Raw genomic sequence first — 25,304 nt, forward strand, 5'->3', positions numbered from 1 at the left:
CTATTACTGGGCTTCGGCCCTCTCTTCTCCCCCCTCCCCATTCCTGATGAAGGGTTTCGACCGGAAACGTTGGCTACTCTTTTCTGATGGATGCTGTCTGACCTGCTGAGTTCTTCCAGCGTTGTGTACGTATTCTTTGATCCACAGCATCAGCAGTTGTATTTTTGTATTTTTATGTCTTATGGAAGATTCAGAGTAAAGGGAGATGGGAGGGAAAGTCTGTAATAAAGAGGGAGATGGGAGAGATTAATGACAAAGTATGATGATGCAAGGCAAAGAGGATAATAATAGAACAAGGGCTTAAAAGATTGAGCTAAATCAGATGAAAATGGAAGAAATGGAAGCCTTCTCTGAAATAATCTAGAAGGAATAATAATAGCGGAAATTCGATATGGAAAAATTGATCATCTGAAATTGTTGAATTCAGCTTTATGCCTGGAAGAATATAATGCAAATATTATTCATATGATCTGAAGAGAAAAGAAGAATGTAAAAGGAATGGTGTTGCATCTCCTTTGGGAAGGTGCTTTGAGAAGGTAAATAATTTTGCTGAAGATGGAAGAGTCAGGCAATCCCAGAGAGATTTACCTTGCTGGATCTACCAGTAGTCTGATTGGGGCTGGTGTCATTATGCAAGGGAAGGTAGGATCTGTACAGAGGAGACAGTTTGCACCTGAACTGGAAGGGGACTAATATCCTAGTGAGAAGGTTTGCTAGTGCTGCACGGGGGTGCAGAGAGTGGTTGTTTAAACTAGTACCAGAACAGATAGTGGAGAGGTTGTGGAGACAGATGTTAAAACCTCAGACGAAGTGAGGAATCAAAAGGTTGAGCATGGTGCAACTCATGTCCTGAGCTGCATATATTTCAATGCAAGAAATATCGTACGAAAGGCAGGTGAGTTTAGGGTATGGATCAACAGCCGGAATTAATTATAGCCATTAGTGAGATTTGGTTGCAGGAGGGGCAGGACTGGCAGTTCAGTATTCCAGGGTTCTATTGGTTTAGATGTGACAGAGTGGTAAGGATTAAAGGAGGAGTAGTGGTGTTACTGGAAAGGGAAAATGTCATGGCAGTGCTCAGTGAGGACAGACTGGAGAACTTGTCTACTGATGCGTATGGTGGAACTGAGTAATAGGAAATGTATGACCACTTTAATGGGGCTATATTACAGACCACCTAACAGTCAAAGGTAAAGATAACACGTGTAGGGATCCTTGGTTTTCAAGAGATATTAAGGCTTGGGTTAAGAAATAAAGGAGATTTGGCATGTCAACAGATACACTCACATCTTCCTGTAGATGTATTACGGAGAGCATTCTGACAGGCTGCATCATTGTCTGGTATGGGAGGGGCTACTGCACAGGACTGAAAGAAGCTGCAGGGGTTGTAAATCTCGTCAGCCCCATCTTGGGCACTAGCCTGCAAAGTACCCAGGACATCTTCAGGGAGCGGTATCTCAGAAAGGCAGCGTCCATTATTAAGGACCTCCAGCTCCCAGGGCATGTCCTTTTCTCACTGTGACCATCAGGTAGGAGGTACAGAAACCTGAAGGCACACACTCAGTGATTCAGGAACAGCTTCTTCCCCTCTGCCATCCAATTCCTAAATATACATTGAAGCCTTGGACTTTTTCACTTTTACTTCACTTTTTTAAATATACAATATTTATATTGCACATTTTAAAATCTATTCAATATATGTATACTGTAATTGATTTATTTATTTATTTTTCTCTTCTATGTTATGTATTGCATTGAACTGCTGCTGCTAAGTTAACAAATTTTACATCACATGCCAGTGATAATAAATCTGATTCTGAGATGCATTGCAGGTATAGCCAGGTAGGAACAAATGTGGTGCTTATGGAGATTAAGAAATGCAACAGAACACTGAAAGAAATCAGGAGGGCTAAAAAAAGACATGAAGTTACCCTCGCAGACAAGCTTAAAAGAAAATCCCTGAGGGATTCTACAGATACGTGAAAAAAGATTGTAAGGAACAAGATTGGTGCTCTGGAAGATCAGAATGTAATCCAGGTGTGGAGCCAAAAGAAATGAAGGAGATCTTAAATGGATTTTTTGTGTCTGTATTTACTCAGAGACAAACAGAGTCTATAGAAGTGAGGCACAGCAGTAGTGAGGTCATGAATCTTGTACAGGGTTTAAACGAGGAGGTAAAGTAGGGTGGGTAAATTCCTAGGGCCTGACAAGGTGTTCTCTTGGACACTGCAGGAGCCCTAGCAGAGATACTTAAATCATCCTTTGTGACAAGTGAAGTGCCAGAGGATTGGAGGATAGCTAGAGTTGTTTCACTGTTGAAAATCTCTAAAAATAAACCAGGAAAGTTTAGGCTGGTGAGCCTGACATTAGTAGTGGGAAAGTTATGGGAAGGTATTCTAAAGGACCAGATATGAGTATTTGGATAGACAGGAACTGATTAGGGATAGTCAGTATGGCTTTGTGCATGGTAGGTTGTGTCTAACCAATCCTATAGAGTTTTTTGAGGAAGCTACCAGGATGAAATTTATTCTCTAAATTTGCATTCAGAGAATAATCCTGTCAAGGACCTTCAATGTGGCATTGGAGATATAAATGGAATGGAAAATAGAAAATATTTTCTATAACCGAGGTTGGGTGGGACTACAGTTAGAGGTTATGGGTTAAGGGTGTAAAGTGAAAGTTTAAGGGGAACGTGAGGGGTAACCACTCAGGGGTTTGTGAGAGTTTGGAACGAGCTGCCAGCAGAAGTGGTGCATTCAAGCTGGATTTCAATGTTTAAGAGAAATTTGGATACGTAGAATACATTGATGGTAGGTGTATGGAGGGCTTTGGTCGCAGTGCAGGTTGATAGGAGTTGGCAGTTTAAATTTTTTTTGGCATGGACTATATGGGCCTAAAGGCCTGTTTCTGTAGTATACTTTTCTATAACCTAAGTATGAAATGTTAAAGAATCATATGCTGAATATGGGGATAGATGCAGTAGAAGACTCTCGAGGAGAAACCTACAGTGGGAGCAGAAAAGATGAGAGAATTCTGAGAAAAGAGTACAGGGCCTTAGCAGAAGAAACTGAAGATACCTTCAGAAGAATCTGAGGAAATGGAATGGTGTTTTCACAGGAAGAATAGTAGGTGTAATTGTAGTCATGCTTGTTGGAGTTGGTGGGTTCACAGTGGAAACTTGTCTCTTCTCAGAAATTAGGAAGATATTTGCAATTTGACGTTCTCAAGTCCAGATAAAAATGGAAATTGTCAGTGAAGTTAATGACATTTTCTAATTTCAGTTGTAGTCTGGGAAGTGACAGTGATGCATTCAACATTGAACTGAAAAATGCCTAAGCTGAAATGAAGTAAAGATATGCCATACAGCCTGCAAGGAAGGTTACAGTTTGGACTTTTTCAGGCTTTGTTATTTGGAGGAAGTGAATGGGAGTCTAAGAACTTATTCATTGTGATATCAAGCTCAGCCAAGTGGAGGAAGGTGGCAGTGGCGGAAGTCTGGTTAAGTTTGTATTCAGAGAATAATCCTGTCAAGGACCTTCAGTGTGGCATTGGAGATATAAATGGAATGGAAAATAGAAAATATTTTCCTATTAATATGAAAATGAAATTGTTGTAATTTTTTTTATTGAAGTTCATGAAACAAACATTTCCATAAGATGTATTCCAGACATTGTACATATACATCATATAATCATATTTATCACAAAATCTCCACAAAGTATTTATCTGGGGTATACACTTACAGAAAAGAGTGGAAAGAAAAAAACATGCAAAAGGAAAGAACTATGTACAGGTAGGGAGTGATCTTTTTTTTTTACAACAGATTCATTGATTTGTGAGAATAAAATCAGGCCTATGAGGCATTATGTAGTTAAACCATTTTTCCCAGTATGAATCAAATTGTTCCAGCTTATAAGTAACAGCTGCTGTTATCTTCTCCATTTTGTAAATGTCCATTGTAATCTCCATCCATGTATTTAAAGTTGGGCTCTCCAGTGATAACCATTTCCTAGTAAGAGTCTTTTTACCAGCCACCAACAGTATAGTCATTAAATATTTATCTCTTTTCAACCATTCTTGAGGTATATATCCAAAATATATGGCCTTACTCTCCAAGGGTATTTCACATTTAAAGATGTCTTGTAGGGCACTGTGTATCCCTCTCCAATAGTTTTTGTGGAGCGAAAAACTGGAAACCATTGGAACTGGATTTATAAATGGTGAGACACAAAATTGGTTTGAAAGTGGAGGGGGGGAAAGATAGTTCTGATGAAGAACTGGATAGATCAAACTAATTTAATGCTATAATGATAGAGTCTTGCTTGGGAAGAAGGTAGAACCAGTTCTGTGTGGTTGTGAAGAAAAGATCTCCAAAGATTATGGGATTAATGGGAAGTGATAACCTGGAATTCTGTTGTGGAACTGCAATCCAGAGATAGTTATGAGAAATCTCTGCCCAATAATCATCAACATTATCACCTGTACCACAAGGGGTCCTAACATACTCAACAACTGTGATACGAGGATTTGCAATATCTATTGTTCCATCCCTAGACCACATTTTATGAAATCCTTTCTGGCTGTTCTCCTACCTGCATATAGGCAGAGGCTAAAGAGCAAAAACCCCTGAGGTAAGGGCAACAAAGAAATGGTTGTGAGAGGCAGAGGAGTGGCTATGGGATTGCTTCGAGTCAGTGGACTGGGCCATGTTCAAGGATTCATCAGAGGATCTGAACTAATACACCATAGTTGTCATAAGTGAGTGTGTCCCCAGAAAATCATTCAGAGTCTTTTCTCTGACCAAATGCTCTGGATGGATTAAGAGATCTGCAATCCGCTGAGTGCAAGATCAGTGGTATTTAGGTCTGGCAACCAAGTAAAATACAAGAGGTCAAGGTACAATCTCTGGAAAGCCATCTTGCAAGTGAAGTAGCATTTAGGACCAGACTTGAATCACTGAAGGAAGCTTGACAGCTGTGGCAGGACTTGAATGTCATCACCTCCCACAAAGTAAAACTAAGTGGCATAGGTGACAAGAAGGTTTCACTCCCAGATAAGCACAATGCCTTTTATGCTTGCTTTGTCAAAACTTGAAGGTACTTTCACATATTTCCACAGCCCCTGATGACCCCTGAGGCTGATGTGAGAGCATCCTTCAGGAGGCTGAACCCAATGAAAGCATCCGGCCCAAACGGAATACCTCGGCAACTGCTGAGGACCTCTGCTGATCAACAGGCTGGAGTTTTTACTGAAATCTTTAACTTATCACTTCATCAATCTGAGGTACCTACCTGAATCAAGCAGGCTTCAATTATACTGGTGCCTAAGAAGAACTGGTAACCTCCCTCAATGACCATCGTTCAATAGCATTTACACTGTGATGAAGTGCTTTGACTTATTGGTGGTGAAACATATCAACTGTTGTCTGATGAATGACTTGGGTCTGTTCCAGTTTCCCAACAATCACAACAAGTCAACGGTTGATGTCATTTCATTGGTTCTTGACTCAACCATTTAAAACTAGATAGTGAAGCTACATACCTCAGTATGCTGTCCATTGTCTACAGCTTGGCATTCAGTAATCATCCCCTCAAAATTAATGAATAAGCTCCAAAACCTAGGTGTCAATACCTCCTTGTGCGATTGGATCCTTAATTTCTTTACTTGCATATCTAGGTCTGTTATGATTGGCAGCAGCATCTCCTCCACAATCACCGCCAGTACAGGTGTACCACAAGGCTTAGCCCCTGCTCTACTCAATATATATTTATGACTGCTCTACTCACTGTATATTTATGACTTCAATGCCATATTTATGCAAATTTGCTGTGATACTGTTGTCATTGGCTGAAGGTGGTGACAAATTAGCATGTAGGAGGGAGATTGAGAATCTGGCTGAGTTGTGCCACACCAGCCTCTCACTCAATGTCAACATGACCTGATTATTGACCTCAAGAGGAGGAAACTGGAAGTCCATGAGCCACTTCTCATTGGCAGAACAAAGTTGGAGAGGGTTAGCAACTTTAAATTCCTTGGTGTTATTATTTCAGAGGACCTAACCTGCAATTACAAAGAAAGCACGGTAATGTCTCTGCTTCCTTAGAAATTTGTGAAAATTCAGCATGACATCTAAAACTTTGACAAACTTCTATAGATGTGTGGTGGAGAGTATATTGACAGATTACATCACAACCTGGTATGGGATCACCAATGTCCTTGAACAAATAGTAGTGAATACAACCCATTCCATCATGGATCCCACCATTCAGCACACATACATCTAGTGCTGTCACAGGAAAGAAGCATCTATCAAGCTATGCACTTCTTGCTGCTGCCATCAGGAAGGAAATACAGGACAAAGGTGTGGCTTCCTCCCAACACACCAGATATAGTGGTCAAACCAAAAGGCTGCTTGATCTGAAATTTACATACTACCAGTGGCTGATTACAATCAGGCGCTCGTGATACTGCATGATGTCATCTCCAAACAAGAAATGGTCCATCCTGATGCATTTCAAATTATAGTCGGAAACTTCAACCAGGCTTGTTTGAAGAAAGCCCTGCCCAATTACTACAAGTTTATATAGATAATCTGTAATACTATAGGTTCCAACATGTTAGACCACTACAGTACTAAGATGAGGAATGCCTACTGTTCCATGCCCAGACCGCATTTAGGTCAATCGTATCACTTGCTTGTTCTTCTCGTGTCTACAAACAGGCAGAGGGTAGAGAGCAAAGCTCCAGAGATTAAGTCAACAAAGAGGTGGTCACAGGAAGCAGAGGAGTGGCTACATGATTACTTCGAGTCAGTGGACTTGGTGTGTTCAAGGTCTCGTGTGGATTTGCATGAATACACCATGGATGTAATGGACTTCATTAAAAAGCTGTAGACGAGTGTGTCCCCACAAAATTATTCAGAATCTTCCCCTGTCAGAAGCCCTTGATAAACCATGAGATCCACAGTTTGCTGAGAACCAGATCTGAGACATTAAAGTCTGGTGATCAAGAAAGTCACAAGAGCTCCAGGTTCGATCTCCGGAAAGCCATTTTTTTTGTAATTTTTTTTTTGAAGTTTATCATCAAACAAACATTTCCATAAGATGTATTTCAGCTACTGTACATATATATCATATAATCATATTCATCACAAACCACATAATAATTATCTGAGGTATACACTTCCAGAAAGGAGGGGAGAGAAAGAACAATTGAAATAAGAAAACTATGTACAAAGTAGGGAGTGATCTTCTTTTTACAACATTTTGACTTGTGAGAATAAAATCAGGCCTATGAGGTGTTATGTAGTTAAACCATTTTTCCCAGTATGAATCAAATTGTTCCAACTTATGATTAACAGAAGCTGTTATCTTCATTTTTTTAAATGTCCAGTGTAATTTCCATCCATACATTTAAAGTTGGGCTCTCCTGTGATAACCATTTCCTGAAAAGGGCCTTTTTACCAGCCACCAGCAGTATATTCATTAAATATTTATCTCTTTTCAACCATTCTTGAGGTATATACCCAAAATAAATGGTCTTACTTTCTAAAGGTATTTCATATTTAAAGATGTCTTGTAGGGCATTATGTATCCCACTCCAATAGTCTTTGATATTGGGGCATTCCCAGAAAATATGATAATGGTATGCAAACACGAGGAAATCTGCTGATGCTGGAAATTCAAGCAACACACACACAAAATGCTGGTGGAACACAGCAGGCCAGGCAGCATCTATAGGGAGAAGCGCTGTTGATGTTTTGGGCTGAGACCCTTCGTCAGGTTTGCATTTTGATTTCCACAACTTCTCCAGCAAACTATCATAATAGGATTTCTGAGTGGGTGTAATAAAATATCTTACCAAGTTTTTCCACCCGAACTCCCTCCAATTCTGTGAACTGGTACACTTCCATTGATGCCTCCATATTATTGTCCATTCTTCCTCAGATATTATTATCCCTCCTTCCTTCTCCCATTTTGTTTTAATGTATGAAGTCGAATGTATTTTAAGATTTGACAAACCCTTATACACGCTTGAAATGATTCTACTACCATGGTTTGAATTGTATACTTTTCTAAGTAGCTCTATCAGACATGTACTTGCTTTGGTTACATTTTAACCATCCTATCAACATACTGTCGCATCTGTAAATACCGATAAAAGTCTTGTTTTTCTAAAAGTGTTTCTCTGTGAGCATTTCAAAACTGAACAGTGTTCCTTTCTGGAAAGCCATTTCATGAATGAAGTGACAATTCTGGACCAGGGTAAAAGCACTGCAGTGCTTCTACTACTTAGGATTTTGTGGAGGTTCCATATAATGTCTAAAATTTTGACTAAGTTTTATAGATTTGTAGTGGAGCGTTTATTGACTGGCTGGCTGATGTGGAAACACCAATTCCTTTGACTGGAAAATTCTACAAAATGTTCTAAGTATGGCCCAATTCATCACGGGTAAGGCTGTCCCAACTATTGAGCACATCTACATGAAATGCTGTCACAGGAAAGCAGCACCCATCTTCAGGGACCCTCACCACCCAAGACATAACTATAAACACATTTTATCTTTTCGCTGCTGCCATCAGTAAGAAGGTACATGAGCCTCTGGACTTGTATGACCAGGTTCAGGAAATGTTACTATCCCTCAACCACTGGGAAATTGAACAAAAGGGGATAGCTTTACTCAAGTTCTGAGTTGAAGAGCAACCAGTCAGCATGAGGCAGTGCGTAAAATAAAAAAAAGTTTGCTTTCAGTCAGGTCTGCGTTCAAGATTTAAAAAGCAGAGCTTCATGGCAATTTTCTTTGAGTTGGACAATCAATATTAAGGGTGCATAAAGAGATACCTTTTAATCAGGATGGTGATTGAGATTTTAAAGGCAGAGTTTCACAGCACAGGAGCAACCAATCAACAAGAGGGTTTCAATAGAAAGGGCCAATAAAAATAACTTGAGTGCCAGCAGAGTGGCATTCTTTTGAGTGTGCCAGTCTTTAGAGCATTTTTGGCTCTCAGGCATAGACGAGATCAGGCTTGGGCAAGGTAAATTTTCTCTTAAGATTCTCTCTTCCTGTTCTTATTTGTTCATTATGAGAATGGCTCTAGGGGTAGTGTTTTGTACTCTTGAGTGGGATGTGCAAAATCTGGAAGCCCTGCAGTCTCCCACATAAACACATTTGCACCAGATGAACCGAGTTGCAGTTCCTGAGAGAATGTATAAAGGAACTAGAGCTGCAGCTTGATGACCTTCGACTTGTACATCAGAATGAAGGGGTGATAGACAGGAGTTACAGGGAGATAGTCACACTTAGGTTGCAGGAGACAAGTAACTGGGTGACTATCAGGAGGAGGAGGGGAAATGCACAGCTAGTGTGGAATACAGCTGTGACCATACCCCTCAATAGTTATTCAACTTTGGATACTATTGAGGGGCTGACCTACCAGCGGGAGCCACATTGACCTGGTCTCTGGCACTGAGGCTCGGAAGAGCAGTGAGGTGAAGAGGATTGCAGTGCTGATAGGAAATTCCATAGTTAGAGGAACAGAGATGAGGTTCTATGGGTGTGACAGAGACATCCGAATGGTATGTTGTGTCCGGGTGCTAGGATCAGGGATGTCTTGGTTTGGGTCCATGGCATTTTCAAATGTGGGGTTAGCTGCCAGAAGACTTGGAACATATTGGCACAAACGACATAGGTAGAGAAGGTGAGGAGGTCCTGAAGAAAGATTTTAGGTAGCCAGATGGAAAGTTGAGAAACACTACCTCCAGTGTAGTAATCTCTGGATTTCTGCCTGTGCCACATGCTGGTGAGGGTAAGAATAGGCTGATCTGGCAGGTGTGGCTGAGGAACTGGTGTAGGGGCAGGCTTTCACATTTATGAATCAGGAGGATCTCTTCTGTGGAAGGTACAACCTTACAAAATGGGCAGGTTACACTTGAACCCAAGGGGTTCCAATATCCTTGCAGGCAGGTTGGCTAGAGTTGTTCGGATGGGCTTTGGGGTTTGGGGGGGGGGAGAATGGAAACTGGAGTGATAGTGCAGAAGATGAGGTAGTTGGTTTACAAACAGAGGCAATGGGTAGTGAGACTCCGAGCAAGAAGGTGCTGATGATAGGGCAGAATTGCTGTCAGCAGGATGAGTTGCAATGTAAAAGGTGGACAAAATCGAAAAGAGTGATCGAAGGTGTTATATTTGAATGCACGCAGTTTATAGAATAAGGGAGATGAACTTGAGGCAGTTACAGATTGGCAAGTATGATGTTGTAGGCATCACTTAATCACGGCTGAAAGAAGATTATAGCTCGGAGCTTAATGTCCAAGGATACATACTGTATCAAAAGGACAGTTAGGAAAGCAGAGTGTGTTGCTCTGTTGGTAAAAAAAAATGAAATCTGATCATTAGAAAGAGGTGACATGGGGTCGGAAGGTATTGAATCACTGTGGATAAAACTAAGGAACTGCAAGAGTATTGAGACCCTGATGGGAGTTATATACAGACCCCCCAAACAGTAATAAGTATGTGGTCTACAAATTACAATGGGAGATAAAAAATGCATGCCAAAAGGGAAATGTTACTACAGTCATGGGGGATTTCAATATGCAGATAGATTGGCAAAATCAGGTTGGTTCTTGATTCCAAGAAAGGGAATTTCTAGGATATCTGTGAGATGGCTTTTTAGAGCAGCTCATGGTTGAACCCACTAGGAGATTAGCTATTCTGGAATGGGTGTTGTGCAATGAATTGGAATTGATTAGAGAGCTTAAAGTAAACGAATCCTTCGAAGGAAGTGATCATAATATGAAAGAATTCACCCTGCAATTTGAGAAGGAGAAGCTAAAGTCAGATATATCAGTATTACAGTGCAGTATCGGAAATTACAGAGGTATGAGAGAGGATTTGGTCAGAATTGATTGTAGAAGAACACTGGCAGGGATGCGGCAGGACAGCAATGCCTGGAATTTCTGGAAGCAGTTTGGAAGGCACAAGATATATACATCCCAAAGAGGAATAAGTATTCTAAAGGAAAGATGATATAAACGTGGCTAATAAGGAAAATCAAAGCCAACATAAAACCCAAAGAGAGGGCAAATAATAGAGTTAAAATTAGTGGAAAGTTAGAGGAATAGGGTGCTTTTAAAATCCACCAAAAGGAGCTACTAAAAAAAAGTCATTAAGAAGGTAAAGATGGAATACAAAAGTTTCTTCAGATACGGTTATGATACGGCAACAATGAATATAGAATTGAGACAGGTTTTTTATAACCAAATAAAACATGTATTAAACACTGCTCAATAAAAAAAACCCAAAAATAAACAAACGACCAACTTAACTAGAAGTTAACGGCTCTACGGCAACTTAAACAGTTCTTAAAGCGATAAATGTAAAAGTCCAAATGATTTACACAGTCAATTAGGAGAGACTTTCCTAAAAGTAACGAATTCCTTGACGCCGTGACGTTACTGCTGATCCCAGCCAAAATATGCCTTGCCCGAAGGATTTATGATGAAGGAAATTAAAAAACGGCTTAAAGGCACTGACCTTTCCTTGGCGAATAACCGTTTTCCAGCCCTTTCTGCTCTTATAGCAGGGACCATCTCGGATGCAGGTTACTATCTCTTACAAATGAGGATTCAATAAGGTCAATCCTGTATTACCAATGACGACACCAACTTTACTCAATCTTTTGGGTCTCCGTACTTCCATAAAGCTTCACTCTCCCACTGGACTAAACTGGCAGCGTTTGGTGAGACTGCTGGCAATAATCTTTGAAACTTAAGGCAGAAAGTAAAATTCCACTTTAAAACAAAACTGCATCATGAGATGAATACACAGCATAATGGAGCCACTGACGAATTAAACCATGAACTGACCTGAGTTACAGCAAGGCTTTCCCCTTTTATACCTGTTGAAACAGGCCATCACATGACCTCTCACTGGTGGGAAAATTTCATCATTCCACCATCACAAGACCATTACATCATGCTCAGCAGAGACTCAATTACATCATGGTCATGTGACAATCAAGATACCCATGGGGTATGTAACAATACATTAAGTGTAAAAGAGAGTTCTGAAATGGGTTGCTGAAGATGGTAGTGGCATCAATCAAGAATTACTGGATCCTGGAAAGGTCCTGGAAGGCTGGAAAATTGCAAATGTCACTCCACTCTTCAAGAAGGGAGAGAGACAAAAGAAAGGAAATTAATAAGCCTGTTAGTCTGACCTCAGTAATTGGTAAGATGTTGGAGTCGATTGTTAAGGATGTGGTTTTGGGTTACTTGGAGGCACATGATAAAATTGGCCACAAGGGAAAATCTTGCCTGGCAAAGCTGTTGGCATTCTTTGAAGAAATAACAAGCAGAATAGACAAAGGAGAATCAGTTGATGTTGTGTGCTCTGATTGGCAGGAGGCAAAGAGTAGGAATAAAAGGAGCCTTTTCTGGTTGACTGCCAATGACTAGTGGTGTTCTTCAGGGGTCTGTGTTGGGATCAATTCTTTTTAAGTTATATGTCAATGATTTAAATGGTGGAATTGATGGCTTTGTTGCAAGTTTGCAGACGATAAGAAGATAGGTGGAGAGTCAGGTAGTTTTGAGAAAGTAGAGAGGCTACAGAAGTAAGATTAGGAGAATGGGCAAAGAAGTGGCAAATGGAATATAGTGTCGGGAACTGTATGGTCATGCACTTTGGTAGAATAAATGAAAGGGTTAACTATTTTCTAAATGAGAGAAAATACAAAGATCTGAAGCGCAAGGGGACTTGAGAGTGCTTGTGCAGGATTCCCTAAAGGTTAATTTGCAGATTGAGTTTATGATAAGGAAGGCAAATGTGATGTTAGCATTCATTTCAAGAGGACTAGAATATAAAAGCAAAGATGTAATGTTGAGACTTTATAAAACTGGTGAGGTCTCACTTGGATTGTTTTGAGTAGCTTGAGCCCTTCATCTTAGAAATGACGTGCTTAAGCTGAAGGAGGTTCATAAAAATGATTCCAGGTTTGTTCCAGGCTTAGAGCATTTGATGGCTCTGAGCCTGTATTCACTAGAATTCAGATTGAGCAGTGACCTATTGAATGTTGAAAGGCTTTGATAGAGGAGAAGACGTGGCCTCAGAATACTGGGATGTTCTTTTAAATGGAATTGAGTAATTTCTGTAGTCAGATGGTGGTGAATCTGGAATTATTTGCCACAGGCAGCTGTGGAGGGCAAGTCTTTACTGAGGAAATTCAGTACCATTGCTACTTTCCCTAGGTCTGGGTGTCCTGTGAAGTTCACACTGAGCACAACATGCAATGCTAAAGGAAGGGAAAAAGAAACCAAGGGTAACAGCAAAAGACCTGCAGCCATCTCTACAACTTGCTAAAATCTCTGTTCACTTGTCCTCTACTTGAACAAGAATAATGGTCATGGTAGGGCACCACGGAGGAAATCAGTGCTCTCCCCAAAAAAAATTGTTATACATCTCAAGTTTGCAAAATACCACCTAGATGTTCCACAATGCTCCTGTGACAATGTTTTGTGAACAGATGAGACAGAAGTTCAACTTTTTGGCAGAAATACCCATTGTTATGTTTGAAGGAAAATGGGCACTGCGCACCAACACCAAAACCTCATCCTAACTGTGAAGCATGGTGGAAGGGACATCATTGTTTGGGGCTGCTTTGCTACCTCAGGGCCTGGACAGCTTTCAATTGTTGAGGTAATATTGAATTCAAAATTGTATCAAGACATTTTGCAGGAGAATGTCAAGGTAGTGGTCCATCACCTGAAGCTTAATAGGTTGGATGATGCAACAAAACAGTGATCTAAAACACGAGTAAATCAATCACTGAATGATTTAAAAAGAAAAAAAAATCGTATTTTATAATGGCCAAGTCAGAGTCCAGACCTTAACCCACCTGAGATATTGTGGCATGACCTGAAGAGGGCTATTCATGCAACGTATCCCAGAAAAATTGATGAACTGAAACAGTTTTTATTGGAGGAATGGTCTAAATTCCTTCTTGCCGTTGTGCAAGACTGATCAGCAGCTACAGGAAATGTTTGGTGAGGTTCTTGCTGCTGAAGGGTGTTCTACCAGTTATTCAATACAAAGGTTCACATTTTTTCCTGCCTGCGCTGTGAATGATCAAGCAATGTGTTCAATAAAGACATGTGTTACGAACCCTGTAACTGGGTGTCTAACCAGCAAAGATAGAAGTGTCCATTGGAGTCTGGTGATACTATTTTCAACAGTATTTATTAGTAAAAACATACAAAAATAATATCAATGCAAATATACAGATAATATACATCGTCAATACTAAACCTAAAAGTGCGAGTATAAGAATAATCAATAAGAAACAAGCTCTATCGTTGTCTAGGGGTTATTGAATTGTCAGATGGAAACATAAAGTTCAATTCAGTTCATGCAGGCTGCGGTAGTTGTTGGTCGCTGTGTTGCAATTGTTGGGGGGAGAGAGAGAGAGAGAGCGAACAGTAACAGCTATTGACTTGCCAACTTTCCTTTACGACCTTGATCCATTGATGTGTTATTGCTGTGGCCATTCAAGTATGACCCCTCCGTCCTTTAGCTACCGTTCTTCCGTGGTGGACTCGTCACCCAGGCAAGGGTGGACACACACACAAGCTCCCACCGGCCTTGCTATAAAACACTGTGAGTTAAAATTTACCGACCCTTCATTCGGTCTTCGATGTCCCACCCTGTCTCGTGGGTTTCTGATGCTCACTAGCGTTCCTCCTGGTGCGTCTGAGGGGTGTTACCCCAGACCTCACTTTTATCCCCACCCACGGGGTCTCAGGTGTCAATCAGGATGGGATGATGTAACCCATCAAACCAGCCCACTCTGGTTGCCCCGAGGTGTTTCAATGAATAGAACAGTACCAAGTATACAATCCTTCTCCAGAAGACAATAGCAGTAATCAATGGTTCTGCTCTCCTTTTGTTAGCTGTGTCTCTCTCATTAACTTTCATGAGCTGTTATCAATTGAAACTGCCCAGGCAGATTTCCTTTTGTCTCTCTTACTTCCTTGTTAACAGCATCGAAATAGTAGCGATTTGTGATTCTCCAAAAGGGAGGGGGCATGGGCGATTCTGCACCCTTCCGCCCATCAGAGTTGTTCATCCTTCGTAACACATGAAAAGTAGAGTTGTTTGTGTTGTTAGTTTAGGCAGACTTTTGTTTATTATTGTGGCTTAGATGAACATCAGACCATATTTTATAAGTAATTAATATGGAAAACCATGCAATTGCGAAGGGTTCACAAACTATTTCTTGCAACCGTATTATAATAAAGAACTGTTATGATGAATGGACTTTGGAATGCCTGCAGATGTTTAACAAAGTTAATATGTAGGTACAGGAAATGATTAGGAGGGCAAGTGGCTGTCACCATTGTTTGCAAAGTGTAATTAAAAGTCTTGCTGCATTTGTGTTTGGGTCAGTCTGGAAAGTGAATGAGGTAACAACGTTCAGCCTAAATCTTGCAGAATGACAAAACTGGATTGAGAGTCCTGATGAGTTAGTCTTGTTAATGATTGTTGATTTTTAACTGGTTACTTTGTTACATATACACAATGTGGCCACTTTATTAGCTACCTTCTCTAGCTAATAAAATGGCCACTGAGTATGTTTGTGGTCTTCTGCGGTCATCCATCTGCTTCGAGGCTCAATGCATTCAAATATGTTCTCTGCATACCACAGTTATAATGTGTGCCACTCTCTTCTCATGCTTCTCATTAAGTTTGTTTTTGCCCACAGATCTGCTGCTCACTGGATGTTTTTTGTTTTTTGTACCATTCTCAGTAAACTTCAGACTGTTGTGCAGGAAAATCCCAGGAGATCAGTTTCTGAAATGCTCAAACCACCCTGTCCAGCACCAACAATCATTCCATGGTCAACGTTACTTAGATCATATTTCTTTCCCATTCTGATGCTTGATTTAAACAACAAGTGAACCTCTTGACCATGTCTGCATTATTTTATGCAAAAATTGCTACTACATGATTGGATGATTAAATATTTACATTAATGACCAGGCCCACATGTATACCTAATAAAGTAGCCAATGAAGTAGTAAAACAGAAAAAAATTCTGATATCAATATCTCCACAGGATAACCATAATCCTTGAAGGCTGGTTACTGATCTGTTAAAAGTGTGTTCAGTGTAATTATTATAACTTTGTATCAGGGTGCGTGTAGCTTAAATATTTAACATTGGGATGTAACTGAGCTGTAATTGCAGCTGAATGTAGAACTTCTCCAAAAATAGCCATTGCCCTATGTTTCATAGTTGATCTTTTCACAGAAAGTATATTTTTAATTTTCAACTAATGAATCCTTCCACCATACAGTGAGGAATTCATTTAACATGAAAGATTTGAACTGCTTTGTTATTTTTAGAAGAATTCACAGGCAGGTGTAAAATTGGATGATATGCCTGATGTATTGCCTGTTTTACAGACGCTTGGAAATTTTTCAAGCAGATGGGTGGAGGGTTATTCTATATATGGTTTAAGCTTTGCTCACATTGTGTCATTTGTTTTTGATAGGAACTAACCTGCAGAGAGGAATTGCTTACTTTACTCCTATCGCTTCTTCCACTGGTTTGGAAGATACCTGTTCAAGAAGAGAAAGCTCCGGGTTTGTTTGAATAAGTATACTTTTCTCTCTGTGGTATTGCTTTTGCTGTTGTTCGCATGCCCTTCTGTAGTTTTTTGTTGAGTGATCTATGTGGTATTTAAAGGATAGCTGAAGATTTTTAAAGGGAGTTTTCTCACTGGAAAAACTTTGGAAAGATACATGTCTCCATGTATTCTTTTAAAGCAATGAGTAGATCATGTTGAGAAAAATGAATTGTTTGTGTATTTTCACTTTTAGATGTAGAAATCGTATTGCAACTAGTTTGCTCTTTTGACCTGATTTGTAGAGTTGGATAATTTTCTAACCATGTTGTGGCTAAGTAAATTAATAAAGAATGAGAATGCATGAGAAACTACAATACTGCAAATTTATGTCACCGTTTAGGATCTCTGCATCTGAAATTGACAGAAGCACTTCAGTTATGCTGAATGAATGTGTGATGTGGTTTGACTGAATGTGACATTTCAGTGGTCACACATCAAACAAGATATTTTGTAAAGATGCAAAATAAGTTTGTCCTTAAATTGCATTGTTTAACCTTATGCATAACGTGAGAATATACCTATACAATTTAATGATTTCTTCAAAAAAGTTAGACTGAGTTAATGTATATTACCTCAATTCATGGAGTCATACAGTACAGAAATAGGCCCTTCAGTCCAACTGGTCAATGCTGTCCTAAATTCCCACTGGTCTGGTTTGCCTGCATTTAGCCCAGTTCCCTTTAAATCTTTCATCTCTGTGTGATTGCCTTTTAAATGTTGCTATTGTACCTACCTCTATCTGCCACTTCCTCTGGCTGCTCGTTCCACCTGCTCAACAAACTCTGTGTGGAAACAGTTGCTCCACAGGTCCCTTTTAAATCTTTCCTTATCACTTTCAACTATACCCTCCGGTTTTGGATAGCCCTACCCTGTAGAAAATACTTCAACAATTCATCTTATCTATGCCTCTCATGAGTTTAAAATCCAAAAGGTCACCCCTCAACCTCCTACACTCCAGGGAAATCTCTCCCAGCCTATCCAGTCTCTCCTTGTAACTTAATCTCTTTTGTGTCCTGGTAACACCCGTGTGACTCTTTTTTTTTGCTTACTCTCTATCTGAATTACATTTTGTAGTAGATCATCAAGAGCTGCACACAGTATTCTAAACATGGCCTCACCCAGAACTTGTGAAGCTGTAACATGATCTCCCAACTCTGTACTAAATATTAAATAACTATCTATTGTCATTTGAGTATGCTAATATATTGTCATGTACACTTATTTATAATAAAGGTGTTAAGAGCAAAAATTTCAAGAAACAGATTCCACCTTCTAATAGATGTAACTGCATAAATTGCTCTTCAAGGGTAACTGGAAGTGGATGTTTGCTGGCACACAGAAAATGGCCATAAAGTTGTTGAGAACAATGTTTTGTTTGATGTTTGTGAGAAAAAGAATTCTATCTCAAGCTGGGTTATCTATGGAGTAATTAAGAAATGTATAAAATTAAAGCTGAAGTTGGGTTGGAAATTGTGCAGTTCTGCGTAAAGTGAAAATTAACAGGACATGCAAAACTATGGTCAGAATGCTTTGGCAAAGAGCTTCTGCAACATTTACCTCTTCTGCCCAAACTAAACAGTTAAATCCTAGAGCTAAGTTTGTAATTGATCTACTGAGAGACTAAGTAAACTGGTCAGCAAGCCCTGTGTGTCTCAAGGGGAAGCTTTGAGAATAATAGTGATCCATTGAGATGTTCTTCTGTAATAAGGAAACCAATAGATCATATGGCAATTCTAGAATGGGTCTCTTCTGACTTCCATGATGGCAAGAAATTTTGGGAGGACAGGTGGGGTATTGATGTGAATGTTCCCAACACAAAATAAGCTGGAATTTGGAATATATGTTGTTGCTCCTCCAACCTGAGACTCATTGTGGCAGTAGAGAAGGCCATGTTGAAATGGGACTGGGATTGGAATTAAAATCGTTGGCCCCTGCAAAATCCTGTTTTTGTGGATGAAGCAGAGGTGCTTAACAAAGCGATTTTCCACTACATCAGGTCTCACCAATGTAGAAGATGCTGCATTGGGAACACTGGATACTGTAGAGATCCACTTATCCCTGCAAGCGGAAGAAGTGCTAGAGCTGCCTGTTCACCTCCTTCCTTACCTCAATTCAAGGCCCCAACAGTTCTTCCAGCAGAGGCAACCAACACTTCATCTGTGAATCTGTTGGAGTTCTCTACTATCCAGTGCAGCCTCCTCTACATTGGTGAGACCAGAAGTAGATTGGGGGACCTCTTTGTTGAGCATCTGTGTAAAGCAGGATTTCCCAGTGGCCAATTATTTTTATTCGAATCCCCTTTCCCATCCAGCATATCAGTCCATGGTTTCCTTTACTGTTGTGGTGAAGCTGCTGTCAGGTTGGAGGAACAACACCTCATATTCCGTCTGGATATCCTCCAACCTGATGGTATGAACATTGATTTCTACAACTGCTGGTAATTTCCCCCACTCCTCTCTTCTTCCTTCTTCAAATCCCCACTCTTCCCCCTCCCCCTGCCCCTTACAATGACAGAACAAAATAATCTCTACTTTAATTTCTTTGTAGCTTGTCAGTATGTTACTCAGCTATGGACTTTATTGATTGTTTTCTGAAATTGGTGTTTATTATGACTAGTATACAGGGAAAAGAATGGCCTTGAAAAGTTGTTTTCTGGCCATTAATCATGCTTTTTATCTCCTTAAAGATGAATCTTAAAAGTGGAACAGTTTCGCTCTGTTAGAATTGTATTTCCAAATCTGCTTTTCTTCTGTTTCGAAGTGATTTTCACAGCAGTATGTTAGAATTTTGGATGTGTTGTTCTATATTTGGATGTTAAATGAGTTTCTCAGTTACTTGTTACTTGGCATATCAGAAACGATGTGATGAAGCCTGAGTCATCATTTTCATGTTGTAATCTAGGCAGCTTCTTAAATTGTTTAGGAATAAATTATTCATCTGGAAATACATTATATGAAAGAATAAATGATAATTTCTTTTATTATTGCTGTACATTCTGGAAATGATGTGGTCTTTCTTCATTGACTCAGTGCATATGCATTGCAATAAATGTTAGGGGCTCTATGACATGGGTTAGTACGGTTTTTATCAGCAGAAACCAGACTGGACATATAGTTCCTCCTAAAAACCAAATAAGCATATTGCAAGATATAAATTATTCAGAAAAATTATCAATTATGTATTATATCATCAATGTTAGCATTCATTTTGAGATGACTAGAATGTAAAGGCAAGGATGTAATGCTGAGGCTTTATAAGGCATTTGTCAGATTGCACTTGGAGTATTGTGCTCAGTTTTGAGCCGCAATAGGGTCCTGATGATGTTCATAAGAGTGCTCCCGGGAACGAAAGGGTTAATGTATGAGGATCATTTGGCTCTGGGCATGTATTTAATGGAGTTTAGAAGAAGGAGGGAGGATCTGATTGAAACCTATTGATATTGAAAGGCCCAGACAGTGGATATGGAGAAGAAGTTTGAGTACCTGAGGACACAGCCTCTGAATAAAAGGAAGTCCTTGCAGAACAGAGATGAGAAGGAATTTCTTTAGCCAGAGGGTTGTGAATCTGTGGAATTAATTGCCACAGGCAGCATTGAAGGCCAAGTAATTGTGTATATTTAAATGGAGATGAATAGGTTCTTGATTAGTAAGGGTGTCAAAAGTTATGGAGAGAAGGCAGGAAAATCAGCCATGATGAATGGTGGAACAGATTTCATGGACCAGATGGCCTAATTCTGTTCCTTTGTTTATGGTTTTGCTGGATGAGCTTCTATATGCTAGAAATTTGTAATTACAAAGAGTAAACTTGCATTTAAATAGTCTCTGCAACAGCCTCAAAACATCCAAAAACGTTTCATAAACACTTCATTGTTGTCAGTATTTTAAGAAAATGTTGCTGTCAGCTTTTGCATAGTAACTACCCATGTAAAAGTAATCTATAATTAACAGGTAACACACACAAAATGCGTTATTTGGATTTCTAGCATCTGCAGGTTTTCTCTTGCTTATAATTAACATGCAATCTTTAACCATATTCTTTCAGAGATTTATTTTCAAGGACTTGGATGAACTCAGATGTTGTTTTTGCATGATTCCATAGGATCTTTCGTGTCTACTTGAAAGCATGGACAATTGATGTCTCAACTGAACAGCAGCTCTTCTGGCATTATTCTGGGAGTGTTCATTTAAATGACAATAGACAATAGGTGCAGAAGTAGACCATTCGGCCCCTCGAGTCTGCACCGCCATTCTGAGATCATGGCTGATCATTCACTATCAATACCCAGTCCCTGCCTTGTCCCCATATCCCTTGATTCCCCTATCCATCAGATATCTATCTAGCTCCTTCTTGAAAGCATCCAGAGAATTGGCCTCCACCGTCTTCCGAGGCAGTGCATTCCACACCTCCACAACTCTCTGGGAGAAGAAGTTTTTCCTCAACTCTGTTTTAAATAACTGACCTCTTATTCTCAATCCATGCCCTCTGATACTGGACTCTCCCAACACCTGGAACATATTTCCTGCCTCAATCCTATCAAATCCTTTAATTATCTTAAATGTTTCAATCAGATCCCCTCTCAATCTCCTCAATTCCAGTGTGTACAAGCCCAATCTCTCCAATCTCTCTGCGTAAGACAGCCCTGCCATCCCAGGAATCAACCTAGTGAATCTACGCTGCACTTCCTCAATTGCCAGAATGTCATTCCTTAAACCTGGAGACCAAAACTGTACACAATATTCCAGGTGTGGTCTCACCAGGGCCCTGTACAAATGCGAAAGGACATCCTTGCTCTTGTACTCAATTCCCCTTGTAATAAAGGCCAACATTCCATTTGCCCTCTTCACTGCCTGTTGCACTTGCTCATTCACCTTCATTGACTGATGAACTAGGACTCCTAGGTCTCTTTGCATTTCTCCCTTACCTAACTCTACACCGTTCAGACAATACTCTGCCCTCTTGTTCCTGCTTCCAAAGTGGATAACTTCACATTTATTCACATTGAATGACATCTGCCAAGTATCTGCCCACTTACCCAGCCTATCCAAGTCTCCCTGCATTCTCCTAACGTCCTCTTCGCATGTCACACTGCCACCCAGTTTAGTATCGTCAGCAAACTTGCTGATATAGTTTTCAATGCCCTCATCTAAATCGTTGACATAAATCGTAAAGAGCTGTGGTCCCAATACAGAGCCCTGTGGTACCCCACTAGTCACCTCCAGCCAGTCTGAGAAACACCCATTCACTGCTACCCTTTGCTTTCTATCTGCCAACCAGTTTTCTATCCATGTTGAAACCCTGCCCCCAATGCCATGAGCTCTGATTTTACTCACCAATCTCCTATGTGGCACCTTATCGAATGCCTTCTGAAAATCTAGGTACACTACATCCACTGGCTTACCCTCGTCTAACATCCTTGTTACACCCTCAAAAAACTCCCAACAGATTAGTCAAGCATGATTTGCCCTTGGTAAATCCATGCTGGCTCGGCCTAATCCTATTACTGCCATCAAGATATGCCACTATTTCGTCCTTAATAATGGACTCAAGCATCTTCCCCACGACTTGACGTTAGGCTAACAGGGCGACAGTTCTCCGTTTTCTCCTTCCCTCCCTTCTTGAAAAGTGGGATAACATTAGCCACTCTCCAATCTTTAGGAACTGATCCTGAATCTAAGGAACATTGGAAAATGATTACCAATGCACCCGCAATTTCCTGATATGCTAAATTCTCTTGAGTGAGCTTGAGTGAACAACCTTGTGATTCAAGTTGTGAGATTGTTCCAGTCTCCTTCTCCTACTCCTCCTACCCAGTCAGGTTTTTGAATGAACTAGATGTTTCAGGTGGCTGATTTGTAGAATGAAATAATTGATGCCTCAAGTTTTATTGCATAATTCACTTTAGTGGTTAATGTACCACAAAGGAAGGTGAATGTATCCGACCCAATAAATCAATCATCCCACTTTTTTAAATTAGTTTTTTAATGCATTTTCTACATCGCTACAGACAGAAAAAAAACCCCAAATCAAAATGAAGAACATTAATACAGTGCTAAAACAAACATACAATAATAATATAATACAAAAAAAGTTAATTGAGAAAGCACCCAAATTGAAGACATGTAAAATTAGCATCCTTCCCAAGCCCCGCCACAAAAAAAAACTCCAGACCAACCACAACACAATATAGAGAATATAAATCAGGACATTCAAACCCCCAAAACTGTAAATATACTTAAAAACAGAGGATATTAATGCCTGCTACCAATCATCCCACTTTGAAACACAGATCAAAGCTAAGGAATAGAAAAAAATCAACTTTCTGCCTTGTTGCACTAACGTGGCTTCATTAAATTCTGAATCTGTGTCTCTTAAAGTTTGTCTTATTTCTTTGACACTAATGAAATGAGAGCACACAATAAGCAAAATGTTTTCATCATTCCAGTGTGAGGAAGAGCAGAGGATACATCCTTGTGTCCTGCCTAATATTTTTCTCTCATGGATTATGACTAAAATATGTTATCTGATTATTAAATAGTGGTGAATTTGGCATCAGCATTTTCTACATTGGAGCAGTCCTTGTGTGGCTATGCAGTGCTGGGGACGTGGAGGTTTGGAAGACATACAGAAGTGCAAGCCTGGCGAGGGGGGGTCTCCACTTCGAAATATTAACTCTTCTCTTAAGTGATGCCTGACCTGTTTACAGCATTTTTTGCTTTTTGTTTCTACCTTTTGTGCTGCAATTGATCCCAGAAATTTATTCTCTTCAGATTTGCAAGGCCTCTTTTTCAAGATTTTCATAAACTGCGATTGAAGTACTTTTGCCCATATGCATGGAATTGCAAATGCGATTATACAGCTAATATAGATCCATATTTCTGTATAGGTTTCATTCAGTAACAACACTGCAGCTAGCAAGAGCCAAGGTGATTGGGATATTTCCTGGGTTACCATACAACACAATTAGCATAATTAACTGAGATTAGTTTTGTGCCTTCAGTTTTCTTATCTGCTATATTTGAACAGTGCATCAAGAATGAGGATAACTTTAACTCTGGTTCTGTGGCCATTGTGCACCATACAGGCTCTGTGTACATGGGGTAGACATGATTGGTGGCAAACAGTAAGAAGGTTAGTGGATATCTTCTATTGTTTTTGCTGGGTTTCTGTATGCTTCTGAGCAAGAGATTCAAGGTTCTTGGTGCCATCCTTCTGCTTCAGTTTTGCAGTTTGCCATTAGAATTCCTGTGAGTCAGTAAGTTTGGAAGGCAACCTGAATTTTCCTGAACTAATTTGACTCTTAAGATAATCTTTTAATCACCTAAACTAATTTGTGCTGCGTAGCTAGTCAGGAATTTAAAATTCTCTCCATCTTGAGAAATAATCAGATGTAGCAGTGAATTATCCAATTATCCAAATGTATGACCGCGTTATAGACTAAAATACTCTTTGAACAATATGCATTTGGCTACTTAACATGATAGGTTTAAACTGTTCTTAGTGTTGCTTTCCTTTTTGTTGGTTGTACTAACAAAAAGAGAATATATTTATATCAGTGCCATTCTGAGCTCTAACTGCAAATACTTTTTTTGCTAACAATATTTCTTGACAGTACCAGATGTGTTCTTTTAAAAATGACGTGTTGGGAATATCTTTCCTGTACCAGGATTTTACCACTAAAGACTTTGGCAAAGTCCTGGTACTGAGCGTGAAATGGAATTCAAAGCTATAGAAAATAAAGGTCTGCATGTAATATCTCAAAAATAATTTCAAGATATCTAACAACAGCTTTCAATTTTAGTTTTGGTATTTCTTGCTTTGTCTACTTTTCACAGTTTTCTGATCATCAGTTTAGATGGCAAACCTTCAGAGAGAAATCAACTGCTGTTCAAAATTACTATAACCAAATTGTTCTTTTAACATTCAGTCCTGATCTACGAAAGGAGATATGATGCAGTCTGTTCAAAATAATTTTGTTTCTAGAGATGATGAATGTTGTTGGACAAGCTGAATTTTGATTTCCATTTATAAAGGCTCGCCTGTTTTATTTGGTCATGCATCATCTTCACAATCTCAGGCAAATCATGATCTTAGTCAAGCATTTTGAATTTTGCATGTTTTCAGTGCCTTTTTATAGTTTAGATTAAATCTTTTGCTGCAGATAAGACAGAACAAATTTTCCTTTTGAAAGAAGAAAAGGATTGTCATTTTCCTGGCATTGCCAGGTCGTGATTTAAAGAATTAAAAATTGATGTGACTGCATTGTGTTTAATAACAATTCAGTCAAAAACTCAGTGGGCTTACACATAGATTGATTAACTTGCAGGAGTAAATGGGTTCTAATCAAGGACAAGGACCAATAATGGAAATGTTGGTAATATTGAAGCCATTGGGCTGTGATTGAGACTGGGCGAGGATCTGGTCTTCCTGTTTTTGAAGTGGGAGGAGTGTTGGAGAGGGTATTTGAGGTGGATGATGATGTAAGTCCTAGAAACCTGGAGTTTGACAGAAAATTTTCAAAATATAGGGAGAAATTTGCAGAAAATTTCCAAACCCAGCAGAACCTTAAGAATTAGGTGGCTGACAGGATACAGGAGCAGAAAGCTTTTTGGTATTATGTAAAGG

General features: G+C 39.6%; 1 protein-coding gene across 2 annotated transcripts in view; it reads left to right on the forward strand.

Annotated features, from left to right (window-relative positions):
• Positions 1-25,304, forward strand: part of lyst (lysosomal trafficking regulator) — a 277,149-nt gene that overhangs the window by 83,306 nt on the left and 168,539 nt on the right. For both annotated transcript variants that reach the window (XM_059982158.1, XM_059982159.1), the window contains exon 4: positions 16,548-16,638. In XM_059982158.1, coding sequence (XP_059838141.1) covers positions 16,548-16,638 — 91 coding nt within the window. The remainder of the gene's footprint in view (positions 1-16,547; positions 16,639-25,304) is intronic.

This window comes from Hypanus sabinus, chromosome 10 (genome assembly GCF_030144855.1).
Source record: "Hypanus sabinus isolate sHypSab1 chromosome 10, sHypSab1.hap1, whole genome shotgun sequence".
Classification (NCBI taxonomy): domain Eukaryota; kingdom Metazoa; phylum Chordata; class Chondrichthyes; order Myliobatiformes; family Dasyatidae; genus Hypanus; species Hypanus sabinus.